The following is a 20,861-nucleotide window of genomic DNA, read 5'->3' on the forward strand; positions in this document are numbered from 1 at the left end:
CCTTGTTTCCATCCCCCCCATCTAGAGAACATTATGCTAAGTGAGATAAGTCAGACAGAGAAAGACAAATACCACATATATGAGGATACTCACAAATACTCACTTATATGTGGAATCCAAAGAAAAGAATAAATGAATGAACTAATCAGAAACCGTCTCAGAGACATAGAGGAAAAACTGAGGATTAAAATGGTGATTGATGTAAACCTCCCCTACTGTGTTGTCGGCCTTTTGCAGGCTCAGACCTCCTTCAGTTGATCTCAGTGTAGCTTCCAATATCAATTCTTACACCCAGTAGATGCTGAATATGTGTCTGTAGAACTGAATTGAATATGTGAAGGAAAGTCTGAGGAAATTTTCTTTCGTCTTAAAAAGAGATAAACTAGGAGAAACGTGCCCTTTCCTGTCTCCAGTTGTTACAGCGTGGGGTGGTGATGTGTGGCGATGGGGCAGATAATGTGGGTCAGGGGAGGAAAAGCTAAGGAAGATACAAGAGAAAAATGGAAAGATTGTGCGTTTTCAAGGATGTGAAAGGAGCCAATACTGGATTTCTAAATGCTTTGTTAGGTATGATAATAAACCCTGTATTGTCTCAGTTATTCTACTTGGCATTTTTGTTGCTTGTCACTGGAAAGTTGCCTGATATACTTTCCCATTTGGTATCTCCATTTCCCTTTCAGTAAATCCTGGAGGTGGGAATAGTGACAGGAAGAGTGAAGGAATTATAAACCAGGGGACTCAGGAAGCCATGAAGAATCCATAAATAATTAACCGGGTATTTATTTATTATCTGTGATCCATATCTCATCTACTTTCAACAGTTAGAAGAAGTTCACATGTTCCACGCCTATCACAGTCTTACTTCTGTGATGGAAAAAAGACAATTACTTGGTCATAAATACAAGGTAGAAAAAGAACATGTTTTCACAAAAGTAAAAATATATCCATATAATCATCACAAGAGAGAAGTGTGCATCTGGCGTTATGTAAGTTTTGGCTGCCGTGGCCCACCGTGACAGTAGACAGTCAAGAAGGGATACTTCTGTAGGCACTGGAACCAGGGAGGAGAAGAGAACTTTGGTGAATGGGAAGGAATTGTCCCTAAAGTACTGCAGGAGAATGAACATGAGCCGGAAGTCAAAGGGAGAGGGAAACTTACTCAGGGCACTTGGTGTAGCACCTGCCTTCGTGGAGGAAGAGAGGGTATTCTGGCTGAGTCTGGCACTTTTCGCAAAGATTGGCTTCTGAGCAAGAGGCACAATCCTCTGTACAGTTCTCACAGCTGCCACTCCTCACTGAGGGCCACATGCCTTGGGGACAGGCAGAGACGCAGGCCTGAGCCAACAGATATGAGCCTAGAAAACCAGGGAAGAAGGCAGGTCAGGTGGTCATCATGGGTCCGCTTGAACAGCACACACATCCATGCTGAGACCTGACGCTCGCAACAGCTTTTTCAACTGCTGTAAAGACCCAACTATCTGAAAGACTTATTTAGGTATACCGAAATGTATCAGTGATGTTGTGTCTTGCAGGATGAGTTAAATCTCTAGAAAGGAAATTGAAAACCGGAGACTTTTGCCCTGTTTGTTTTTCGTTTTGTTTTGCTTCCTACTGATACTGGGTCACTCTGGGGCTTCTCTTTGCCCAGCTGATCAGGCTCTTAACACCTTGTCTTTCTGGTGTAAGGCAGTTATACAGGCACAGCGTGATGGGATCTATTGTGTTCCCCAAAGCCTATCTTGTTAGGACACTAACATAGTAGCAAGTCTTCCACCCAACGGAGGATCCATCTATTTATTTTTAATCGAAAAAAATCAGATAACATCATTATTAAAGAAAACAATTTTAAAATCCTACTCAACTGCAAAATTCCAAGAAAATTCCTTCAATTTTTGTGTGCAAACTTCTATATTTTGAAGGTGCAGGGTCCTGGTACACCTATTATTTTAAATTCTGTTATTTTTGCATCCCATCTCACTGTTAACATTGCACACTCCAACATAATGATCACCTGAATGGGAGCATAACATTCTTAATTCTTAATGTTAATGCACCATGCGAATAAAATATCCCCCTAATTCATGGAAGTTGTTGTTTCTGATGTTTTGTTTTTACAGACAATGAAGCAATTAATTTAAGTTGTTATGTTGTTGCCTTTTTTTTTTTTTCTCCCCTAAATTCAGTACCAGAAATGAAGAAAGAAATAACAGGTAGACTATTTATTCCCACTTAGATTCTGTAAATACTCTTGTTTTCGGTTAATGCACTTGAAACGAGCAGTGTAACCTCTAGAAATGTCAAGTACCCAGAAACCCTAACAAATTCTGTAGCCAAATCCATCACTAACGTCATCATGCTTTTGGATAGGAAGCATTTCTTTTTTTTTTTTTTTGTTTTGGTCCCTTGAAAGCCAGCTTTTATTACAGGTCAGGGTTTGGGTCCCTGCATTTCTCCAGGGTAGCCACTGTGGTAGGAACATGTGATGGGACTAGATCATGTCCTGCAAACCCCTTACCCAAAGATAATAATATGCATGCGTTACAATGAATTGGCGTGGCCACTGCCCCCTCCTGTCACACTGACCTTTCGGACATGAGGAACACAGGGTTGCAGATCCATTGCAGGTTTTACAAGAAGAATGACAAGGCTGGTAGTCTCTCAAAATGTCTGTGTAGGGAATGAAACAAGAAGTCAGATTCCTTTGAGCAGGCTCATAGCATTACAGTGTTGGAGAAGATCTCACGGGTAATCTTGTCTCCCTTCCTGCCCCAAATAGAATCCCTTCAATTTTATATTACCTACAAGTTGACACCCGCCCATTGCCTATTATATGCATTTCATTCATTCATTTTTTTTTCCTCTTACTCCTTCATTGACAATTGATTATCAAGACTTTCTTGGCAAAATTCCAGAGACAGGATAGCCTTAAACACTAAGCGGATATTTAAACTAACAAACGTTACTTCTTTCATATATTAAAAATATGTGGAGCGAGTGTTTGTGTACTTGTGTGTGTGCCTGCATGAAAGAATTTTCAACTCAAAATTAATCATTTATTTCCCCAAGATTCTTAGATGACCACTTCTCTTCACTCCAAGATGATAACTGAGACATTATTGTGTCTTTCATGGAGAAACTTTTTTTTTCGTTTGTTTTTTTCATTCTTTGAAACCAGATCTCATAATTGGTCAACGTTTGAGTCTCTGTATTCCTCAGAGTAGCCATGGTGGAATGCAGCCTAAATTTATCTCATCTTGAATTTGTCCCAAATTATTGTTAAATATCACCAAAATGGAGCCACTCGTGAGCTTTCTGGTTGGTCACGTGATAAGCAGACCATCCCAGGTTAATATTCACCTGGGAAACATTAGAGCTGTTCCCCCGCTCTCTTTCCCTCTAAGAGCATTCAATGAGCAGGCTTTTCCAGGAAGTCAGCAACTCCACGGGAAAGTTTCAGAGACGTACATAACAGCCTCAGAGACATCACTCAATCAATATACATCAAGATCGTGAGTAAATTTCCGTAACTGCTTAGAAATGAGCAGGCTGACGCAGGGGGAAATTAGAAAAAGAAGTTCTAGCTCAGAATATGTGTTATGAATGACCCTGACCCTCAGTCAGTTGTTCTTGTTGGCACCTTACCATTCTCCCTCCCTTCCTCTTACCTTCCTTCCCTCCCTCCTTCCCTCCTTTCCTTTCCTCCTTCCCTCTTTTCCTCCTTCCCTCCTTCCCTCTCTTGCCTTACAAGTCCTTTCTTCTCTTCCCGAGAGTCAGTCTGGTAGAGTTGGCTCTCTAGGCACAACTGCCTTCAGATCCCAGCTGTGCTGCCTATGGGCAGGGTAACCATGGTTACAGTAATTAAATCTCAGAGTCCTACTTTTCCATGTCTCTAAAATGAGAGAAAAAGATTCTTCCCTTCTAGGACTGTTGTGAAGACTAAATGAGGTAATGTGTGTAAAGTGTGTACACAACAGCTCAGTAAATGGCATTTCGGAACGTCTGCTTTCTTTCTCCTCTCTCCCAAGTCCCTCATTTGTTACCATTCCACCACATTTCTCAGGCTTTTGCTTTATTTCCCGCTCTCTTTCCTCTGTTCTATACCTGGAGTGGCACCGGGTGGCTTGGCTTGGTTTCTATGATGGCACTCATGGTTAATGAGCTGGTGAGCCTTGTTGCAGGGAAAACTAGATTCCAAGGTAGGTATGGATATAGATACAGAGACATAAATGATTATCCATCCTGTCATACTGAGTGGCAGTCTTTTTTCCTAGTTTGGAGAGAAAACTTTGCCCTGGTTTCCCAGACTGACTGACTGATATATTTACTCTCTATGGAGGATCTGTAAAGAGCTATATTAGCCCTGAGCAGAGCAATGCTAGTCACAGGATTTTCACAAAAGTGGTCCGAGAGACTCTCAACACGACTGAGTCTTCTTTTTTAACCTGACGATATCATTTAACCCAAAAAAAGGGCAACAGAGAGATGAGCTACATTTCTGTTGTTAACATCAGTTCTCACTAATCAATAGGAAAATTCAAATCAAAATCACAACGTGATATCACGTCACGCCTGTTAGAATGGCTGTTATCAGAAAGACAAGAGAGAGCAAGTGTTGGTGAGGATGTGGAGAAAAGGGAACCCTCGTGCACTGTTGGTGGGATTGCAAATCGGTGCAGCCACTATGGAAAACAGTATGAAGGTTCCTCAAAAAATTAAAAAATAGAGCTACCATATGACCCAGCAATCCCACTTCTGGGTATGTAACTAAAGAAAATGAAATCACTACCTAAAAGAGATCTGCCCACAGTGTTCATTGCAGCATTATTTACAATAACTAAGAAATGGGAACAACCCAGGTGTCCATTGATAGATGAATGGATAAAAAAGATGTGGCATACATAGGCAATGGAATATTATTCAACCATAAAAAGAAGGAAATCCTGTCACTTGCAACAACATGGATGAACATTGAGGGCATTATGCTAAGAGAAACACAGAGAAAGACAAATGCTTATATGTGGAATAAACTCATAGAAACAGTTGCCAGGGCTGCTGGTGCGTAGGGTGGAGGGAAGGATGAAGGTGGTCAAAGGGTACAAACTTCCAACTATAAGATGAATAAATTCTGGGGATATAATGTACAGCCTAGTGACTATAGTTAACAATACTATATTGTATAATTGAAAGTTGCTAAGAGAATAGATCTTAAAAGTTCTTACCACACACACAAAAAAATAACTACGGAGGTGATGGATATGTTAACTAACCTTACTATAGTGATCATTTTGCATTGTATGTGTGTATCAAATTATCATCTTATATACATTTAACCTACACAATGTCATGTGTCAATTATATCTCAGTGAAGCTGAGAAAAAAGATACTTAATGGCTGAGAGGAATTATGCAAAAAATAATAACAAAATAATATTCAGCAGACATTGAGCACCTTGAAAATCTTTAATATATGTCCAGGCTGTGGGTTGATTTTCTTTTGGTTTTATTATTTTTAAACTAAAATGTTGTAGTCACAAAGATATGAGTTTTCATTAATGTTTTCATATTTGTATAAAATATAATGTATATATCTACACATTCACATGTATTTATAATTACATATATCTCACATTTTGGCAATTTGAGATTTTACTGCGATACACTTGGTGTAAAATTTTGTAATGCCCCAATATTTCCACTAGAGGGTGCTCTGCACACACAGTTAACAGCAATTAAGCATGGGCAATGAATAGTCACCCACAGCGAGGGCTCTTTATCATAGAAGATTATTAATGACTGTCTCAACAAGGAAATTTTCACTTTGATCACAGTTTTTCTTTTTTTCCACTCTATAAATTCTATACTGGACATGATCTCAAAAACAAAAATCACCTTGACCAAGAAAATGTAGTGTTTGTCCTTTAAAAATAATTATAGCTCTATCTTATAAAACGGGTTCTTTTTTATTAAAAAAGTAATACTCACATGGTTCAGATGTAGAAAAGGCATATACTGTGAAGTCTCCCTCCTAATCCCTTCTTCACCCTTCTTATACATACTGTTTATCACATTGACTTTTTTGTTGTTGTTGATAACAGTATATTTAGAAGACCATTCTTTTTCGGTACATAAAGAACCTCCCCGTTCTTGTTTATGGCTCCATAGTATTCCATGGCATAGATGTATCATACTTCATTTTTCTAGTCTCCTATTGATAATCATTTAGTTTTTTTCTAATCTTTGCTATTTCAAATAATGCTGCAGTGACTAAGGAAGTAAAAGGTGCTTTCTCAGCCGAATAAAGAGCTGCAAGGACAGAGGCTTTTCTTGATAGCCTCCCTCTCCCAGGCATAACCACTTAGCACATCAGAAACATCTTTAAATGTTCTAGAAGTCTCCACTCCTGAATTTCCTCCCAGTCGTTCCCTTTTGAGCACGCACTTACATTTTACGCTGTGGTCCCCTCCTCTCTCTCTTTCTCTCTTATGACTCCTTCATCCCATTTGTTCCTCACCACCCAGCTTCTTGGATTGGTTTCTACATCACTGAGACTCTCTTCATTTGTTGTGATTGTCTTCTCCTCCCTATTTCCCTGTTACCTCTTTTGATTTGAAACTTCCACCTTCGTCGCTCCTGCAGCACGCTCTTCACCAAAGATGGGCTTGAAGTGGGCACAGGCTCTTTTTTATTAGAAAAAATAAAGTGTTTTATTTTTTTTTAATGCAAAAGGATAAAGAAGATAAAGTTTGCCTATAATCTTACCACCCAGAAATGTCTGCTCTGCATATTTTGGCACATAGGTTTCCCATCTTTCTATTGAATGTGTGAGTATAATTACATATGTATATATGTGTGTAATCATTTACATCTTCTGCATGTATAATACCTACATTTTGCACTTAATATGAATCTTATAGGATTTTCTCTTGCCATTGAAATTCCTTGTAAATATTATTTTGAATGGTTTGTGTATTTATTTGCATGAACCATAATTCACTTGATTTCTTTTTTCTTTGTTATTATAAATAAACTGCTACCAACATCTGTGTGAGTATATATTCCTGGTTAAGTCAGGACTCTGCCTGGCTATCGGGCATCCCAACTGACCATTATTTGCTGCCTTCTTTCTGGGACTACTTTTCCCAGACTTGTATGCTCTCTAGGCCCCCAAATTGCTTCTTTCATGAGCTAGGGAAGTGAATGTGTTTTGAAAGTGAATGGGTGTTTCATGCGTTAAAACTAAATCAGGTTAAAGAGTTAGGGAACAGATTAACTTTTATCATCATTATGTGCCTGGAGCTTTGTAAGTGTCCTCTCATTTAATTTTCAAAATGCCCTAGTGTGAAGTAGTTTCATGCTCTCATTTTATAGATGAGGAAATTGAGGCTCAGAGAAGATTAGTGACTTGTTCAGGGTCACATACTGTATTTCCCTGAAAATAAGTCCCAGTTGGACCGTTAGCTCTAATGCATCTTTTGGAGCAAAAATTAATATAAGACTGGGTCTTATTTTACTATAATATAAGACCTGGTCTTATATAATATAATGTAAGGCAGGGTTTTATTTTATTATACTATAAGATCCGGTATAATATAATGTAATATAATATAATACCAGGTCTCATATTAATTTTTGCTCCAAGAGACGCATTAGAGCTGATTGTCCCGCTAGGTCTTATTTTTGGGGAAACACGGTAGCTAGTAAAGAACAGAGCCAGGATTGATTCAGATATGCGTAATTCTAAAGTCTACATCCACTAGAGAGATATTTTAGTAATTAATTTGGATTGTAAAATCATTTGGTAGAAGCCAAAGCAGTGGGATACTAGTAAAATGGTTCTTTGGAAAACAAAACAAAACAAAAAACTTGATTTTTTTTCATGTTTGCCAATTTCTGTGGTATAAATACTTCCAACATAGCTGATTTCAAGCTGCCAATGATTTTACAATCCACTTATAAAATTCCTGGATATTTAACAATCAGTGAAAGTGGATACACTTGGCTTCTTTATACCACTAGGCTAAAGATTTAATTACTTACCCAGATACGTATGTTTTCTGCACTCTGAGTTCTGATTGGTTAATTAAGTAAAAATTATGTCCTCACTTGTGAGTGAGGCAACTGTATACATCTAAAAGTCCTTCAAAAAATCAGATTTTCATGGCATCTTTTAAAGTTCTCTAAAGTTCAGTTCTGTTAGGCAACATATCTCCCACTCTTGAGACTTTTTGACACGTGAGTGGCTTTCAGTGTTTGTGACTGACTGGCTTTCTAGTCTTTCTCAGAGCATAGGAATTAAGATCAAAAGACAGTGTAGTGATAAATTATTAGGACGTAGTCAAAGATAGAAAGTTAATTCACTATGTCTATGCTTTGTAAGTTAGACTACCTTCAGAATATGTAATTAGAGCCCACTACAAACATGGTTTTAATCAATGATGGGACTAGGTGGGTAGGGGAAGTGTGCAGGAATTATTCCTAGGACTTTCCAATACTACCAGGAGGAAAACCACTTAAGAGAATCCAAATGATTTAACAGTAATGGAGTAAACTGTTGCCATTGCCAACAATGGTTTCAGGAAACCAGCTGAAGCCATTATCTTCTTTCAAAGCCCATGGCCTGCCACACCTGAACATTTCTACCAGCGGTGGCTCAGTATGATGGCTGAGTCACTGCTGAAGCCATTAGCAGCCTACTTAATATGGGTTCTGTGACTGCCACATAGCAACACTAAGTAATCTTTACAATGTACTCATGACGGGGACAGGGGACCTGGGAATAATCTATACTGCTGTGCAGTGGCTTTCTGGTGGTGTGAAGAACAATGAGTTGAGCAGCCATCTTTGGAGATTACTTAGTCTTGGCTGGAGGAGTTGCCAGGCATGGTCTGATGTGTAGGAAAATCTCCATCCTTGGGCTAAGATAGGAGGTATTTCCACTCTGTTGATAGTTGATGAAGAATGATGGCTCTGTCGTCATTGTCACTCTCATTGTGAATAGCCACTTTATTCAAAGAGGTGTTCAGGGAACTCTAGTTGGATTTTTATTTCAAGGATATTTCCCTAGTACATGCTGACATAGACAATGGGGGCAAACATAAGATGCAAAAATGAATCTTATTGTTTCCCCTGGGGAGTAGTGTGTGTGAAGGAATGGACTGAAGTTTTTCTCATCTTACTTTTCCCACCTGGATCTGCGTCTGTGTTTAAAACACCCCCACCCCCCACCCCCACCTTGTAGGTATCACCTATGCAGCTACATTCTCTCATAAACATTCTGTAATTGGTCTGGGTTCCCTCACAGTTGACCAAGGTGACTGCAATCTGCTTTCCATCATCTGAAAGGTGTGGCTAATTAGTACTTTTCTCTGGAACCCTCCACTCTCCTGTTACACCCTCGACTGTGTGTGTGCGTGTGTGTGTGTGTGTGTGTGTGTGTGTGTGTTTAAGGAAAAGGTCAGGAGAAAGATGTAGGCCTTGGTTCAAATACTCCCAGGACTTTATGGAGTGCATTTCCATTTACTATCCACTTCAGTGGTGCCTAACCTATGCTGGGGAAGCTGAGTCTTACCTTGTTCAATAAAGGAACAGTTTTTTCTCACTGTTAATAGTCTGTATGTCTTATTTCCTAGATCATAGAAGTGGAAAAGTGCAGCCATGTCATTGGCTTTATTACTTTTGTCCAGCCATGAGAAACATTCTCATCTGCTTCATGCATCCCTTCTTAGTGCTAAATCCCCAAATGGACTAATTCCTTCCTCTCTTCACAAACATTACATTTTGATAGTAGAAAATACAGAGGGGTGGGTGTGGTGCTTTGACAAAGGGGAGCAATCAAGGCCTGGTTTCTGCTTGCAAAGTGCGTAGTCCAGTTGAAAGGGACGTGTAATCATTTGGGGGATCAAGTCTGCTTTGCCACTTGGCTCCCTGGACTTTTTTCATCATCTGGATACCAGATAAAATACAGATGTTCTGAGCTAGGAACACAGCACCAGACTATTTTCCCCTTGGCCTGCACTGCCTCTTAAATGCTTGAATGGCATACAAACTTGTTTTCAGCATTTTGGTTCAGCTATAATTCACGGGAAATATCCCAGTCTGGATTGAATGATTTTCTTCCCAGCTCTGTCTCTGAAATCAGCCTGTGTTCTCTGTGGCCTTTGGCTGCTGGGTTTGCCATGGTCTCTGAGATGCTTTTCCTTTAAGTCACATATGCAGTGCTGTCGTAGTAGACAGCAGCCACAAACGTCTCTCCTTTGAAACCCAGCAGGAGCCTTTTCTCCTACCCCAGAACTCTCACTCTCACCAGCCCTTAGAAGACCTATCCCAAGCAGACCGCTTTTCAGCTGCTGTTGTTTCTGCACTAAAATAACCTTTTAAACAAATCCTAGCCTTGAAATCAAGCAGAGAGCATCTCTTGTTTTTGTGAGGGTCTCTGCATAGAATGTGAGTCAGATTTTTCCAGCAGGAAGAGGATTTTGTTTTAAACCACCTCAGACATGGAGAGGACACTGAAGTTTATAATTGCTTTACAAGGAAGCCTGTGACTGTGGCTCTAGGGTGAGGAGGCCTGTTCTGAAGACTCAGATGGCAATGCATACATGCAGACCTTTACTGTTAGATTCCAAGCTTCCTCCTTCTTGCCCCTTCTCAGGACCCCCACTTTCCCATTTGCAACTGGAGAGGGCAAGTTTTAGAAGGCAAGCTTGAATGATGGCAATTTCTAATAAGCCAGTTGGACAGATAAGTTGTTTTAGCTTAAGTTCCAATACTTTCGAGAAGTTTTTCCTTGCCTAACTGAAAAACCTACTCTACTGGCTGTTTTCCTTTATTTCAGAATAGCTTCTATCACATTCGTGTATCTCTTTCTTTGGTAAAGAGATACACGAATGTGATAGAAGCTATTCTGAAGTCTTCAAGAAAATGGTCGTTTAGCCGTTTCTCTGGAGGTCTGCTCCATCCTAGTAGAAACCCAAGTGGCCAGACCAATTGTAAATTGCCCTTTGGGTTTTCCCTCCTTGACAAATGCCAGTTACGGCCTCCTTCCCTCTCCTGCACAGAGCATCAAAGAGACCCAAACTTGATTCTCATTCCAAGTGTTTCACTGCCCAGCCTTCATCTAATGGATATTTCAAAAGCAAGGGTTAAAGAGGGAAGGAGGGAGGCAAGAAGACAGCTAGACACCTGCGATCTCTTTTGGGAGGCACATACCATTCCAGAAGTTGCCTTCCATCTGGGTCTGGGTAGGACCCACACACGTCCCATGCAGCAGCTGCAGTCCTGCTCGGCAGCTGCTGCACTTGTTGTAGCCAAGGCCGGTGCAGGTTTCACAGGATCGGTGGCAGGGCTCACATTCGCCCATCTCTGGGTCGCCGTAGAAGCCAGGGCCACAGTTACTCACGCAACTGCCGCCTACATAAGAACACAGAGAGGCAACATGAAGGCAGGAGGAACCCTGGTGTTAGCTTGCTGCTCTCTGCAGGGCCAAGTTCTGAACAGGCCGAAGGGAGTCTCAGGGACATTTTTGTTTGAATTTGTTTTTAAAGAAAGCAAGGTGGTGTTAGCTTATTTCAACTGAGAAATGTGTTTTTAAGAAAATCTAACACTTTAAATCCTCTTTTAAGTGAGAATTTAAATTGGCTATCAGTTCAAAGAGTTAAGAGCATAGAAGAAAGAACTTGACACGCTCGATGCCTTGAAAAACTGTACATAAAATGAATCTCTATAGAGAACACCCGGAGGTCCTCGTGGGCTTTCTGCCCCACTCTCTCCCATAAGCATCCAAGAGCACTGGACTAGTAGTTCTTTAACTGGAAGCCTCACAATGTATTTCTTTCCTAAACATCCATTACCATCAGAGTCAACGAATTGACCAGAACCCAAGACGAAGGATCTTGTTTAACTTTTACAGCGCTCAGGAATATAATGTGGATTATGTCTCAAGGAACGAGTCATGGTTCTGAACAGTCCAGGTGACTTGGATTCTAAAGCATTTGCCATCATCCTCCCCCAGCCCCCGCAGTCACTCTTGTTTCCATCAGCTTGGAGATATTTGAGATTAATTAGTGAAATAGGAACTATGCTTCAGTAATCAAAGCAGAAGGAAGTAGTCCTGGCTAATGTTTATTTTCAAACCAAATTAAAATTCCTCCTTGGACAAGAGGCGCCAGCACACAGAGACCCTGAAGCCAATCAAACGGCACTCCTATTTCTGGATGGGGTTCTGGAGACCTGTCTGCACTTTGTTCCATGCCATGCTCAGGCTCACCCAAGAGAAAGAAGCCCTCCTCACACCAGTAGCACTCATTCTGGTCACAGTTGCCGCAGTTGGTATCGCACGCTTTGCATTCAAATTCTTCAGTGTAGGTCTTCTCAGGACAGAGTTTATAACAGCGGTGTTCAAACCTAGGAGAAAAGATAGAATTTCTTCCATGAGCTATGTTGATGTATTTCTTTTAACCACCATAATTTAATCTCCTTAGATATGTCGATGCATCGTTTTAAAAAAGTGGGTTTCAAGGGAGAAAACTTCCTCATGGTCTGTGTGTACCCTCTAAACAAGTCATTAACCACCTCTCAGGACCTCCAAGGGCCCGTTCTCGGGGCAGCTGCGAGGAGGCTGGGGAGAAGGAAAGGGGTGCCGATATTAATTAATGAAGTACTGATTATGTGTCAAATATTAGTTCATTAAAACTTCAGCACAATCCCCATACAAGTAGCTGTTACTTATCTTTAATTTCTAAATAAGGGAACTGAGTCTCAAGGTTAAGTGCTCAAAGCTAATAAGTAGTTAAAAGTAGAACTGGGATTTTAGCCAAGATCTGTTTGAACAGACAGTTTGTGTACTTTTGCTACCTGGTACCAGCAAGGTCTGAAACAGCTGTTTTGAGTTCCAGGAGCTTACCAAAATGTCTGTAACCAGATTATTAGCATCAATACTGAAGTGCCTTAGCTTTTATCTGTATGTATTTTTATGTGTTATGTCCATTATTTTTATTCAACAGTAAAATGTGTTTCAGACTCAACTGAATTACAGTTTCATTTGAAGGGGAAGTGGAAAAAGTTGACCTTCGCCCTTTGATAAATTTTATACCATTAACAAGATATCAGAGGAAGGCTTTGCATTTCTTCCTTAACAATTTTTATTGTACAGTGTTGTATTAGCTGTATTCAAAGTTGGTAAATATTCTGAAGGGTTATAAATGTGTGTTCTACTCTTAGTAATATCAGGCATGTTCTTTTTAGCAAACAGTAGGTCCTCACTTAATGTGGTTGATAGGTTCTTCGACTTCAAGTGAAATGATGTATAACGAAACCAATTTTACCATAGGCTAATTTATATAAACAAGAGTTAAGTTTCTACAGCATCTTAGTGTTATAATGAAATGACATTGAATGGAATGATGTTATTTAAAGATCTGTTGTGTTCGTTTCTCAAAGGGTTTTATGAAACATTCTCATTAGTGGGCAGTGGTGAGTTGGAGAGGCTGACAGTTCTGGCTCCGAAGTTTAACAGATGATGCTCTCAAGTGACAAAGGAAGTAGGTGCAGATCAAAGGGTATGTTCTAGAATCAAAATGAAGAAGGGTCGTTAGGCTGGAGGGATGCAGAGTCGTAAGGGGGATAAAGAGGAGAATTCCTCGTCTACTTCTACACGGTCACTATTTCTTTGAGTCTAAGTCCTTCTTCGTTGGTTCTCCGAGGAACATTTTGTGCCCCTAACCATGTGACATCACCAAGGATGTTTATCTCTGCTGTTTATCTCTGCTTGGGGTGTCTGTGGCAGGCCATAGGCTGGGTAAATGCCAACTATGAACATGCTGACAAATTTCTGACTAATTTACTGTCATCTGGTCTACCTTCTAATAGTCAAGTCTGGGGGCCTCTTCTCCACCCCTCTTCCCCTGTTTAAATGGAACAATAATTTAAATCAGTATGTCAAGAGTGCAGGGATGTAGAGATATGGTCAATGTAGAGAATAATAGTCTACTCTTGGAAAGCTGAATTAAAACCATAAGTTAAGTAATGATAAGGTTAACTGACTGTTTTTAATATGTTTCAGCTTGCTGAGTTTCCCTTTCCCTCCCATCCACCTCATCCCTTTTAATGTCCTCTTACCCACTGCCACATTTCAAGTCTGTTGGAATTGAGCCCACCAAAGTTGAGGTGACCCAAGTCTAGACCCTCTGCTAGCTTTTGGTGCAATGTGAGGGAACCCATAGCCTCTCTGAGCTTCAGTTTTCTCTTCTGGAGAATAACATTGATCCTGTGTCCGATGATGTTCACGGAAAGGTAAAGAGGAAAAAGGGATGTGAGAGTTTGTTAATCACAAAACTCCCTAGTTCTTAGGATGACAGGGAGGAATTATATAGCCTATGCATTATGTGGGCCTTCCCTTTCTTTTCATCTCCCTTCTTTACTTAGTTTTTCTCCCAAGATAGGCACCAATGTACCCTGGAAGAGAGACTAGAATAGGAAGGGGTGGTAACGTTGAAGCATACCATGTTTGATTTGTAGGTTTGTATTAGAGAACTTGAGGGTGATGGTTGTCTGTGTTTCATTTAACATAGTTAATGTAGCACCTGGCTTCATCCTGGACAGTCCAACTCTTGGTAAGGACAAGGTGTCCATGCAGACATATGGAAACAGCTTGCCTGGGGTCGGGTATTTTATTAAGGTCTGTCCAGAACCAGCAAGGTCTGAATCTTGGTAACCCATGGCAAGATTCCTAGACACCAGTGTCAGGTTGGGTGACTTCCAGGACCAAGAAAGAGAAGGCCTCCTTTTGAGGCAAGAAAACAGCTGGGCTCTTATTGCTGAATCCAAGAACTGTTCATTAAGAGGCTGACAGGGCAGAGTTCCCTCAGGCTATAGGGCCTCTTTCCTTTAATCACTGATTTAGGATTAAGTCAGTAATGCTTTAACTGCAGAAAAGTTAGTGCCATGAAAAAGAAGGCCAGACTTACATGTAATACCCCGTAGCGCATGATGTGCAGCTTCCTGGATCATCTGGAAAACAATTACAATAATGAAAAATAATAATCACCAAGAGTTCATTTGGAAAAATGGGCTTTGGAAAAATTTTGGCTTGAGACAAATAATCTTCTGGGATAGTTTTATGAAATGTACTATCCAGAAATTGTATTTGAACAGATTGAACCATTTTTAATTAGTAACAAGATGTACGCTATGATTTATCTTTATCAAAGCTAGAAAAGTAAGAAGTCTTATAAGTGGTTGGCCCTAACTTTCCAGGAGGAATAGGCCCAAGCTACTGGGTTTTCAAATTACAGATCAGAAACCATCCACTTTGAGAAACTCCAGGCTTCTGCGAATGTAAATGCATCACACACACACACACACACACACACACACACACACACACACACACTTGGAAGGGGCTTCAGGCTTCTACCTCTGAATAGTGGGTTTTCCGTGAATTACCCAAATGCCTGCCAACGTGAGGAATTATTGGGAGGCTCCTTTGAAACCTGGACAATTTTTTCTCCCCAATACAGTATCTACTTTGTGTTCCACACTTCACAACCCCCTTAAAGAAACTGTCCTGTTCTCCTTAGGTATAATGATTCAATGTTTCTTTGTTGACTCAGAGAAGGACTCTTTCCTGCAGCTTTCAGGGGACTTAATGAGAGAGAAAGGACTTTGCGAATCACTGACTCAGTCTATTTCCCTCCTTCCTAACCCTCCCTGAAAGATGCCAAATCCCAAATCCAATGATTTAGGAAATGCTATGACTTCTTCTGGTCTGCAATCCTTCTGAGTGAGTTACCTCGAGCCAGTTCTTTCTATCTGTTATATCCCAGTCCTGCTCTTTTCATTCTAAGAGGAGATGGAAAACAACTGCTCCTCTTTAAAACATTCCTCTTGGTATGTGAAGATTTTATGTTACCTTTAACTATATTTAAACAAAACAAAATAATGTCCTTTGAACTTAGTGCATAGATTTCCTTTCTGATCTACTCTAGGCTGTTTTGGTTTCACAAAGTCTGCCTCTTGGTGGTAGACCTTTGCCCGAATCTTTAGCCAAACATTCACCTTGGGTCCTCCTAGGGTTGTTGAAAGACAACACTACTATATGTTACACATAATACAACCAATGCATTGCACCAAAAGTAATAGTGGAAACATTTCTAGAAGAGGCTCTGCCATTTACACAGGGTTCCTCAGAACCTTCTGGAAATAGCCTAGTGATCATGCAGTGGCGTGGACATTGGCTTGGGAACTGGGCTGCCTGTTTGTAGTTTGAAGTTTTAACCCTGGGTAATTATCGTGTGACCTTGCACAAACATCACTCTACTTGCTGGGTACTGATTTCTGCAGCTGTGAAATGATGTGGTCAGGTAACATGGTTGCTAAGCCTTCCCAGAAGTTAAAAATTCTGAAGTTGAGTCTCACAGGAGTTGGCAAACTGTCCACCCCAGGGTCAAATCTGGCCATGCCCTTTCATTTGCATGTTGCGTATGAATACATTCATGCTACAGCGTAAGAGTTGAGTAGTTGCAGCAGAAATAGAAAATACTTGCCAGCTGTCACTTTACTGTACAGAAACCGTTTGCTGACCCCTGGTGAGAGCAGTAGTGGCTCATGACTTTGTCATACTGACTTTTGTTCGGTAATATGGTTGTAAAGGTTATTTTTTTTTTACAGCTGGCTGCAAAGTTCCTTTTAGGGAGAACACTATCTATATTTAATACCTTGTAAAACTACTTGGGGTAGAAGTTTAATCAGAAAGATTGAACAAGAGCCAAGACAACCAAGGAGATGGCCAGGCCTTTTGTAGGAGGCCAAGATTTGCTCCTGGGAAGAAAATGGTTATCATGTCTGGGTGCACATGGTTTGTTATAGGGTGACCAGAGCAGGACAGTGAAATGAACCATGAGCCAGGCTAATTAAGTGGAACCAGGAATCTGAAGCTTGAGGTACCATAAGGAAGAAAAGCTCACTGAAATTCTTCGAATTCTTGGGGGAGGGCTTTCTGCTTCCACAGTCTATGGATTGGGGGGATTAGAATCCATTTTAAGGGGTTGCAAAGACCCCCATTAACACTAGTGGTTCCATTAGGTAAATTTTTAACCTGCCCAAATGTTAGTTGTCCCCAGTGAACAGATTTGACTCTGACAGTTTTGCTAATTTGGCAAGGGCTGGGGAAGTTCTAATCCTATTCTTTCACGTTCTGGCCATCCCTCCCACCTAGGAACTTAATGAGTTTGCTCTATGCTCCTTTAAACAGGTCAATGATGAAAATGTTAAATAGAAGCAAGCCTCAGAAATATGCATAACAATGTCATCTTGAGTCCAGGGACTTTTCCAGCCCAGTTGCTCAGTGAATTTGGTACCTTGACAACAGTTTGCTTAAATGAATAATGCATAGAACAGGAACTGTGCCTTATAACAGCTTATGAATGCCCATTAGTCTTTCTCATTATTACCGGTTGTTCTAAAGAGTAAGACTTATTTAAAAAAAAAAAAAATTCCACTCCATAAGACCCATGAGTCAGATATGAACTAAATGGATTTAGCTTGACCACTGAGACGCAGCTGTTATGGAATAGAGGAAAGACAACGATATTAAACCTAGAAATTGACTCTAAGTCAAGTTGGCATTTGGATGGTAAGGAGGGGTGGCTTAAGGAGAAAAGATGAATTTTCCTGGCTTCGTGTGTGTGTGTGTGTGTGTGTGTGTGTGTGTGTGTGTGTGTGTGTATGTATGTGTATTTGTGTGTGGTGGGAGGTGAGGAATGGAAGAGTCTAAACAAGCTAGAATTGTTAACTGTCTTGGAAGGTGTTATCCAAAGTAGGATGTTTAAACAGCTCTGGTTATTTGATCTTGTCAAACTTTTGAGCTGAGAGAGCATATTTTGAGGAGGGAGGAGGCAAGTTCAGTCAGAATTCAGGGAGAGAGCCTCACACATTTGGAAAAAAGCCTTCAGAAACAGTTACTGGCTTCCAGCTACTCACATTCTCACTAAGGAGAATGTGTGTGCAGATGCCTTGTCAAGTTGGGGATAGAGCCTTCATTCCTTGAGAAAATTCATTTTTCTGATTTCATGTTTATGGGGTGGGGTGGGCAGGACCACAGACAGTATCTACTGTTTTTGGAGAGGTTTTCATGATTCTCTGCATCACCTTTCCATGGTTTCCTTGGCGATCATTGGTGCTGGAACCCATGGTACACTTGCTGTCCTTATGGAGACATTGATTCCTTCAGTGGTTCACTGACATTCTTTGCCATTTTATTATGTTTTTAGAAATACGTATAGCTTTCGTCATTGAATATGGAGGGATCAGGGCTACATTAGGAGTTAATGTACATCTTACTTACAAAATGTATTGGAAAGGGGATATTTTAAAATTGAGGTGGAACTGAACATTTTAAAATGTCTAGAGAAAAAAGAATTTACTTTTATGGTTCACATAAACTTTGAATCACACAATTAAGGAGATATATAAGCTAAAATGACTGTAGTTTGCTGTTTCTAAATTTGTTGTTCTTATTGTATGTTTATTTTTCATTTGGGGGAGACAGAAGAAACTTGGTGTCTTAACAATAGCCCTTTATCATATAATATCTAGATATGACAGAATTAGCCATGGATTAAATATATTGTTTAGGCAGAACTTACTGTCCGCAAAAGTGTGGGGAGAAGTTAATGTGAGGCTGTGCCTACCTTACCTTTGGCTACTTCTTTCAAGATTCATTTTCAGGCTTCTAGGTCTTTCATTCATACCCCATGCTAGCTAGGCCTCCCTCTGCCACTGCCTATTGAAACCTCTCTGTCCTCAGTCCCATCACTGCAGAGACCTTCTAGGTTACTGCCTGGGCTGATGACTAATGAGCATGTTAAACCTGTGCTCCTGGGAGGCTGCTGCGCTCTGACCAGTCCCTTCTCAGGTATCCTAGACTCATTAGACTCCTTCTACCTTGACCTCTAAAGCCACAACTGTAAATGTTCCGTAAAATAGCACCCATCTTGTAGTAATTCAGTATACTCTGCTTTTTCCATATGATCTCAAGCCTTTTGCTTCAATTACCTTCCCAGTCTGATCACTAATATCCTAGGCTCGACCAAACTTGGGACTCTATTTGCCTTCCCATTGCCTCCCAGACTTAGGTAAAGTATCGAACCAAACTGATGCTCCACCTGTACTTCATAGGTTTCTAGCCCCAGTGACTCTCCAAGCTCCATGATGACACAAATCTAAAGCAGTAATCTCCATACTTTTTTGATTGATCACCCAAAAATTAGCAGGTGACTGCAATACATATACAGAGGGTGCCAAAAAAATGTATACACATTTTAAGAAAGGAAAACTGTACTAAAATTGTAACACTCAATATATATTGATAACAAAAGATGAATACAAGTCACGTTTGACTTCTGCAATTACAAGAGGTGCTCAAAGTGGTTACCATCAGTGTCCAGACACGTCTGATTTCGGCGAACTACTGCTTGAGCAACATTGACCAAAGTGTCCACTTGTATACATTTTTTTGGCACCCCTGGTGTTTCTATACTTTTTTTTTTTATAAATACTGAATTAATTAGAATAAAAATTGTTATTAAGGAAAGAAAGAAAGTGCTCAAATTATGAGTTTCAGGAGTCATTAAGGCATGAGTTTGGAAAGTCTCCTCCCATAGATCTTCCCTGAGGAAGCTGGCCTTTTGGTTATCTTCTTCATTTTCTGTCCCACTCCTGCCCACTTCTGTTTTCTCCTCTCTCCGTTTTGTTTCTCAGCAATTCCCAAATCCCACATCACCAGGACAAGACTGATGTTCTTCCATGGGATGTGCTTAAAACAGTGGCAGATGTTTGTACAAACTCCCTTTTTAAAATTCACTTTTAATATGAATTGTTTTTTCTGATAGGATTTTGTAAAAGAGGCAGACGACTAGGATAATGGGGTTATTCTTGGCTTTGCCTCGGACTCACTAACCAGACTAGGGGCTGTCACTTGGACCAAGCACTTTTAAACAACTCCCTTTATGAGCATCTGCAGCCTTGTTGGAGCATCAGCAGAATGTCCACACCCTGCCGAGATATACTACTGCTTCCTTTGAGGGGAGAGAAGAATTACAAGCAGCCAATACTTAAATTGTTTTGGGGAGATAATTAAGCACGATGTCAATAATGCATATGCTCCCAGAGTAAATATGAGCTTAGTTATTAGATGATGCTGTACACATTTTTAGGAGAGTCACTGACATTTTTCAGTCCACCCGAGTATAATGAACTGGGTAAGAGATTTATATGCCCAAAGAGTGCAACTAATTATAAGCCCCAAATAGCACGAAAAGTTACTACATAATTCAAACAGGCCTTGTACTTAGAATCGCTTCAAATAATTAACACTCAAATATAAAATGGGCCCTCTGATAGCTTTGCCAAAGCAGAAGATTTTTCTGGAAAGTTTAATGGTGCTGGGATACAGAGTATTTGGTTAGGAGACTTTTGATGATTTTCAATCATTTTGTCCTCACTGGTGTCCAAGGACAATGAATGAATATTTGAATTGGAAGTAGTGCAAATGGTGCAGCTGACAATGGGGCACAGCCCCCGGGAGCTACACAGTAGTAGAAGAGACCTGAATAAATAATCTAGATCATTGTCTACAAATGTTGGTTAAAAGAGGGCTCAGTTCTTTATTGGACTCTAGTTCTTTACCTAGTCCTCTGATTCCAATAGTGGAATATCATCATAGGCACGCTCTTCCTGGATTTCCATCCTTGTCTAGACCAACTAGAAGTGGAGGTGTTGGATGAATATATACAGCTGAGTTCCTATAAGGATCATTCACCACAGCTGTATGTTCATTCACTTATTCGCTCATTCTGGAGCTTACAT

General features: G+C 40.3%; 1 protein-coding gene across 2 annotated transcripts in view; it reads right to left on the reverse strand.

The window, feature by feature from the left end:
- PCSK5 (proprotein convertase subtilisin/kexin type 5) overlaps nt 1–20,861 on the reverse strand; it is a 405,323-nt gene that overhangs the window by 30,264 nt on the left and 354,198 nt on the right. The window contains exons 25-30 of one of the 2 annotated variants that reach the window (XM_074330572.2): nt 14,963–15,005; nt 12,265–12,401; nt 11,208–11,408; nt 6,596–6,676; nt 2,584–2,667; nt 1,160–1,355 (exon numbers count right to left, since the gene is read on the reverse strand). In XM_074330572.2, coding sequence (XP_074186673.2) covers nt 1,160–1,355; nt 2,584–2,667; nt 6,596–6,676; nt 11,208–11,408; nt 12,265–12,401; nt 14,963–15,005 — 742 coding nt within the window. The remainder of the gene's footprint in view (nt 1–1,159; nt 1,356–2,583; nt 2,668–6,595; nt 6,677–11,207; nt 11,409–12,264; nt 12,402–14,962; nt 15,006–20,861) is intronic. The other variant, XM_019736691.3, reaches the window with a different exon arrangement.

Source organism: Rhinolophus sinicus, chromosome 16 (assembly GCF_057876585.1).
Source record: "Rhinolophus sinicus isolate RSI-liver-muscle chromosome 16, RSI-T2T, whole genome shotgun sequence".
Classification (NCBI taxonomy): Eukaryota; Metazoa; Chordata; class Mammalia; order Chiroptera; family Rhinolophidae; genus Rhinolophus; species Rhinolophus sinicus.